Source organism: Babylonia areolata, chromosome 25, assembly GCF_041734735.1.
Source record: "Babylonia areolata isolate BAREFJ2019XMU chromosome 25, ASM4173473v1, whole genome shotgun sequence".
Classification (NCBI taxonomy): Eukaryota; Metazoa; Mollusca; class Gastropoda; order Neogastropoda; family Buccinidae; genus Babylonia; species Babylonia areolata.
The window spans coordinates 6,585,971-6,593,470 of record NC_134900.1 but is presented as its reverse complement, the minus strand read 5'-3'; the positions used below and the strand labels follow the sequence as shown (position 1 = coordinate 6,593,470).

The 7,500-nt window shown below is 41.3% G+C and overlaps 1 protein-coding gene across 3 annotated transcripts in view; it reads left to right on the top strand.

The window, feature by feature from the left end:
• LOC143299421 (uncharacterized) overlaps positions 1 to 7,500 on the top strand; it is a 35,189-nt gene that overhangs the window by 14,950 nt on the left and 12,739 nt on the right. For all 3 annotated transcript variants that reach the window (XR_013057535.1, XM_076612605.1, XM_076612606.1), the window contains exons 8-11: positions 520 to 651; positions 2,178 to 2,233; positions 3,337 to 3,453; positions 7,373 to 7,500. The exon at positions 7,373 to 7,500 is cut by the window's right edge and continues 11 nt beyond it. Coding sequence is in view for 2 of the 3 variants with exons in the window: in XM_076612605.1 (XP_076468720.1) it covers positions 520 to 651; positions 2,178 to 2,233; positions 3,337 to 3,453; positions 7,373 to 7,500 (433 nt within the window). In the remaining variant the exon portion in view is untranslated. The remainder of the gene's footprint in view (positions 1 to 519; positions 652 to 2,177; positions 2,234 to 3,336; positions 3,454 to 7,372) is intronic.

The following is a 7,500-nucleotide window of genomic DNA, read 5'->3' as shown; positions in this document are numbered from 1 at the left end:
ATTCCTGCCTTTTTGTTTTCTTATGATCTGGTGTCTGTGTTGGTGTGCGTTGTTCTTGCTCAACGAAACAGGCATGTCAAGCATTATTGTAATCAGCAAACCCCAAAATAGATAAACAAATAGATAAGAAATAGTAATGGCAAAAGTAATAATGATAATAACAATAACAGAAACAATAAAAATGATGAGAACAACAGCAACAGCAATAATAATAATAACAATGATAATGATGATAATAACAATAATTCAAGAAAATAATAGTAATAATGATACTAGTAATGCTAATACTAATAATAACAATCTTGATAATAATTATAACAACAATAACAACATTAACAACAACAATCATCAACATCATAATCACAAACATAAACAACAACAACAATAATGATACTGACGATACTAGGTACCTGACGGAGACAGTAACCCATACGATACGTAGGATGCATGTGAAGCAGTACCTTACCTGTAAGCCAGCACAGGTGAAAGAAAGGTTGACCAGGGGCGTGGTGCTTTCAGACATCAACGAGTGTGAGGAGGTGGCCCAGGTGTGCCGAGTCCCGGACACCACCTGCAACAACACTGAGGGCAACTTCACCTGTCTGTGTGCCCCTGGCTTCCTCCCCGACCCTCACGGCCACACCTGTCACCGTCAGTACACCTCTGGCTCTCAGTAACCTACTGCATCATAGAGACACACACACACACACACACACACACACACACACACACACACAAAGCATTTAAACAAACCCTCACAGCCACACCTGTCACCGTCAGTACACCTCTGGCTCTTAGTAACCTACTGCATCATAGAGACACACAGACAGAAAGACACACACACACACACACACACACACACACACCAGCATTTAAACAAACCCTCACGGCCACACCTGTCACCGTCAGTACACCTCTGGCTCTTAGTAACCTACTGGATCATAGAGACACACACACACACACACACACACACACACACACTCAAAGCATTTAAACAAACCCTCACAGCCACACCTGTCACCGTCAGTACACCTCTGGCTCTTAATAACCTACTGGATCATAGAGACACACAGACACACACACACATGAGTAAACAAAGACATGTGAACACATCCCTGTGCATGTATACACACTAAAGTGTACACTTAACTATGTACAAACACAGAAATTGTGTGTGTGTGTGTGTGTGTGTGTGTGTGTGTGTGTGTGTGTGTGCATGCATGCGTGAATGAGTGTGCATGTGTGTGCTTTAGTTGTTGTGAGTGTGTTTGAGTCAGTGCGTGTAAATGTGTGACATGTTAAAGAAAAGGCCTGGCACTTTCGTTGTCGTTGTTTTGTCTGTGTTTGAGTAAGTGACTTCATGGACTGAGTTAAGGGAGAAGAAGAAGGACAAGAAGAAGAACAAGGAGGAGAAGAAGAAGAAGAAGAACAAGGAGAAGGAGAAGAAGAAGAAGAATATGAAGAAGAAGAATATGAAGAAGAAGGAGAAGAAGAAGAAGAATACGAAGAAGAAGAAGAATATGAAGAAGAAGGAGAAGAAGAAGAAAAAGAAGAAGAAGAAGGAATAAAAACTCTTATTTCCCTTAAGTTTAAAGCTCTAAAGCTCCTTTCCTCGTGTCAAAGGCTCAAAGCCAAGCCTTGGGGACCTAAATTACCAAACACTGCCTGTGACTTTCCAGAGGATTTATTATTTCTTTCATAACACTACAGTTTGGGGTTTGTTATGCTCAAAATGCTAACTGCTGAATTTGTCTCCATCATGAATCAGGTATAAAATATGTTTTCATTCTTATTTTAAAGCAAGTCTGACCTGATCATGTACTGTTCTGCTGAATTTCTACTCCAATAATGTATGTGTGTTTGTTGTGTGTGTGTTTTTTTGTTTGTTTGTTTGTTATTGTTTTGTTTCTTTGTTTTGTTGTTTTTTGTGTTGTGAAATCTTTTACAGTACACTAGTTTTGGTTTTTTTTATGCTCACGATACTTACAGCTGAATTTGTCCCCAACTATAGTCATGCGTCAAGTCAGTTTTCATAATTACATGATGTAAGTCTGAATCAGTCACGTGCTGTCTGGGTTTGTGCCTCTGTTCCAATATATATATATATATATATATATATATATATATATATATATTTTCTGGTTGTGTTATAAAGTGTGGACATCTTTTATTTTCAGTGATCACTACTACCTCTACGACAGAACCCACCACATCCACACAGGAACCGGTGACAGTGCGTAACATTATGTTATTACTTGGACAACAGTAGGATACAGTGGCTGACATAGTTATTTGGAAAACAAGCAATAACCAGTAATCTGTGTATTGTATTTATTGTACGACTGTGCTGGTATGACTTACATTTATCATTTGAACATGATAATGAACCAGAAGCTGACTTAGTTATTGTACGACTGTGCTGGTAGTGACTTACATTTATCATTTGAACATGATAATGAACCAGAAGCTGACTTATTTATTGTACGACTGTGCTGGTAGTGACTTACATTTATCATTTGAACATGATAATGAACCAGAAGCTGACTTATTTATTGTACGACTGTGCTGGTAGTGACTTACATTTATCATTTGAACATGATAATGAACCAGAAGCTGACTTAGTTATTGTACGACTGTGCTGGTAGTGACTTACATTTATCATTTGAACATGATAATGAACCAGAAGCTGACTTAGTTATTGTACGACTGTGCTGGTAGTGACTTACATTTATCATTTGAACATGATAATGAACCAGAAGCTGACTTAGTTATTGTACGACTGTGCTGGTAGTGACTTACATTTATCATTTGAACATGATAATGAACCAGAAGCTGACTTAGTTATTTGAAAACACCATGTGAAATTACCAGTAATCTGTGTCCTGTATCCATTGTAAGACTGTGCTGGTTGTGTCGAATGGCAAGACGTGTTGACAATGTGGGCATTCTATGTAGTCAATTAGGTTTTCTCTGTCTTGATTTGTTTATAGTCATAGTTACTGATCAATGTTTGTGAACAATAATTATGTGAAGATCACTGAATGTTTTAAAAAGTTTTATAAAGTGCTGCCAACATTTTGTTTTCTGATCCTCTTCCATTTCTCTTTGCCAAACAGACACAATTTTGCAATTTTAATTGTCATCACAAACAATGTGAAACAGATACATGGATTATTCAGACTGTGTAGAATTTCTTCTTCTTTTTTTTTCTTCTCTTTTCTTCTTGCAATATATTTCCATCCTAGTTCTTCAAAATTTTGCGATGAGAATTAAGAATGAATTCATGTATTCTGGAACTGAATCATTTTGGCCCCCCACCCCCCTTCCTCTGAGCAGACAGCAACAGCATCAACAGAACTGGTCACAGAGTCCAGCGGCACCACAGAGACTCTGGTCACATCTTCACCACAGGAAAACTGCTTCCTACGATTTATTCTGCTGGGACAGTATGAGGTATCTCACTCGTGCTTTGTGTACATGTATGTATATACACAATCATATCTTTCTGCACAAACACATACACACCTATATATGTGTGTGTGTGTGTGTGTGTGTGTGTGTGTGTGTGTTGCACATGTGTTGAGGCATCAGGCCTGCTAACACCTGAACACACGTGAGAGGAAAATTTCAGCAACAGAGGGGAATATTTGAAAGTGGTACCACACCCAAAACAAAAGGACGCATTTCTGTTGCAACATCTGTCTTCATGGCAAGAAACTGTGTCTGACACACGCTGCAACATGGTGGTGGTGGTGACAGTTAAGTCAGAAGTTGCCAACCAGAACTGCTGTTTAATTCTCCATTGGCTTATACACAAGGCAGCTTTGCAGGCCTATTCACTTAATGATTGCAGAACAACTGTTTTCTTGTTCTTTCTGTAACAGACTAAGTGGTAAGGGAGGGCTACATTTGGAGTAATGTGGATAAATAAAAGGGATAACAGGATTTAAGGAATCAAAACAACAAAAGAAATAAAAGATCCTCGCTCAGGCCGGCAACATATGGAGGCCAGTCACAAAGGGTTTTCTTTTGGTTTATTTACAATTTACCAAGTTGAGGAAAAGAAGACAGAGAAGTGGACTCTAAGTCCACGAGAAGAGTTGTTGCCCCATCAACATGGCTCGTACATCCAACTTCCTGCCCAGACTCCTGACGTTATCCGGAGAGAGGTTGACGACTTCATCCAGGAGGCCAAACTGATGCTTCAACTGCAGTCCCTGGATTTGGTGACAGCCTCTCTCTGGCTGATCTCAGCCTTTGCCGGCCAAGCTGGCCAGGAGAGTGTCAGGCTTCCGGTGACAGAGCTGGACACCCCAGCCAGGATCTTCACCATCCTAGAAGACAATGGGGGAGAGCAGCATGACGCCACTGTCCTTGCTACTGCCTCCTTCAACAGGCAGCAAAGAGACAGTGGCTGATCAAGCGTCCCATCTTCAGTACCTGTGGGCCAGAGTTAACCAGGCTGAAGACAGGATCATGCAGGTGCCAGCAGCCATCCTCCGCAACACAGGGGCAGGGGTATTCCAGTACCACACCCGAGCTCGAGTCCAGCAGGTGACATACACACCTGTAGCCAGCCCAGGACTGCAGGGAGACAACTGAGAGGAACTGCCTCCACTAGTCATGCTATCAGAACCAGCCCCACTGCACAGCCAGTCACCGGCTTTGGTTCTCAAGGCATTACTGTAGACCAACAGTATACCTATTTTATTCGCACAGTCAGTAACTTTTGTCAGACTGTGATCAAATAAAACACCTGTCGTGTTTATATGTGCTATGTTTAGTTCTGCAGAAGCCATTAAAAAAAAACATTGGTGTGCTTGATCTAAATCCGACCTGGTGGATCTCAACCAGACTGATTTAGTCACTTGTTTTTGTTCTTAAGGCATTACTGTCAACTGGCAGCTTATCCATTTGTTTCTCACAGTCAGTGACTTTTGTAAGACTGTGATTGAATACAATGTCATGTTGCTGTGTGCTATTTTTAGTTCTGCAGAAGCTGTTAAAAAACACTGATGTACCTGATCTAAACCCGACCAGCCTTTGAATGCTGAGTTCTGAATATGTGTATCTGGATCTGGATATGTACATTGCTGGAGCTGAACTTGACTGTAACTGCAATGAGGAGGGGGTGGGTGGGGGTTCCGCACAGGAGTGGGTCAAGTGGCGTTGGCTCTGAACCGTTTGCCTGAAGCCAGTTGACTAGATGTCGCCGTCAGGCTTACTACTGACTTGTATCTCTGACAATGTACTTATGATATTTGTATGTATCAGAAATATCATTTGCTGTCAGCGTTTGGTCTTCATGCATATGCACTGTGTTATGATATGTTGTCACTAATTCCAAACCTAGTGGTAGTCTTTCCATTGTAATATGAATATATGAGCTTACTGTCGACTCGTATCTCTGAAAACGTACCGATGACATTTGTTTGTTTGCATCTTCCAGGCACCGTCTACTCCTTTTCATCTTCTCTTGATATTATAATGAAACGATAGAGAAACCTTGTGTGACTGGCCTCCATATGTTGCTGGCCTGAGTGAGGGTTTTTATTTTATTTTTTAATTTTATTTTTGCTTTGGTTCCTTTAATCCTGTTACCCCTTTTATTTATCCAAATTCCTAAAAATTCAGCCCCCAACAACACCCCTCCCTCCCCCCTCCCTCCTTCCCCCTAACCAATACTATCTGTTACAGTTGGTTTCACTTTTCTTTTTGCGGGAGCAGAATTTCTTTCCGGCAAGCAGAATAGCAGAATCGAGTGCAGCCAAGCAGGATAAATTCCACCAAAAACAACAGGGTTGGGAGGTCGGATATATGCACACAGGTATATGTACAGACATAATTACATCTCCCAGTGGTATCGTTTGTTTATGCAACAGTAACACAACAGGAGAGGCTTGGCTGGCGTGTTCTCTCAAGGCAGGCATAGGTCAGCTTTGAAGAGGGACGCCGTGCAAGCATCATGGAGGCCCGTCAGAGGAGGAAGATAGCAGTAACTGTGTCAGCTGAACCAGGACAGTTCCCTGCCGCCACTGTGAACGACCATGCCGTTCAAGGATTGGACTCCACAGCCACCTGCAAGTCCGTAACAGATGAACTGTGCAAGCTGTCATCATCGAAACCGATGGACAACCATGAACACAGCTTAAAAGAATATTAAGTTCTGGTACATCGTGATACTGATATAATGGCAATAATGATGATGATAATGACTATAATGACAGACAATATGATTTTATTGTTGCTGAACTTCACTATTGAAAAAGCTCTGACCACTGCAATGTGATACCATTAAACATAAAAAAAACCCAGTACAATACAATATAATACACAACAGTGCACTATGATGCTGCACAATACATACAGCACAATACAGTCCAAAGCCACTATAATGCAGTACAATACAGTACATGCAGTAAAGTACAACACTGTACAATACAGTACAGTACAGAGCAGTACAACACAGTGCAATAAAGTGGTCATGGCCCGCCCACAGTCCACACTGACTGAAGCTGTGCACAGTCAGGTCCAGTGGGTTCAAGTCTCACTCACAAATCACCACAACACACAACAGTGCAGCGGTGGCCTAGTGGTAATGCGCCTGACTAGGATGCCAATGTCCTTGAGTCTGAATCCCACACAGGCCGGGCTTTTTACTCCCCCCGCCCCTCGCCCCATGCCCTTCTCCTCCACTAGATCTTGACTGGTTGTTCAGGGTGTTAGTTTTTTCAGATGAGGTGATAAACCAAGGTCCCTGTATGCAGCACACATGTTAAAGAACCTATGGCAACTGAAGGGCTGTACCTGGCAAAAGTCTTTAGTAAAATCGACTTTGATAGTAAAACAAGTACGCTCGCAGACAAAAAAAAAAAAAAAAAGTGTGTCGCTGCGCTGTAGCTACCTACTTTCCCAGTGGAGAGCTGCCATAAATTTGCACAGAGAAATGTGTTGTGGCAAATATTGTTAGACAATACAACAGCGTATCAGTTTCAGTTTCAGTAGCTCAAGGAGGCGTCACTGCATTTGGACAAAACTATACGCTACACCACATCTGCCAAGCAGATGCCTGACCAGCAACGTAACCCAACGCGCTTAGTCAGGCCTTGAGAAAAAAAAGAAGAAAAAGGGGGAATGAATAATAGATAAGCTTACATAATGTAGAAAAAGGTAGTAGTAATAATAATAATAATATAATAATAATAATAATAATAAAAATAAAAAAAAAATAAATAAATAAGACAACAATGATGATAAATAAGCAAATAAATGTAAAACATGAAGACACACATTCACACATAACACAGCGTATACTCACACATCACAACAGCGTATACTACAATACAATGCAGGACAACACTCACTGTTGCAGGACACACTGGCAGAAGGAGTGGAAGAGGCCATCATGTCAGGCACACGTAGAACAGACCTGGCTTCTACCATTCTGCTCACAAACACCACATTGCCTGGTGTGATGGAAGTCTGTGTTCGCTTCACCAA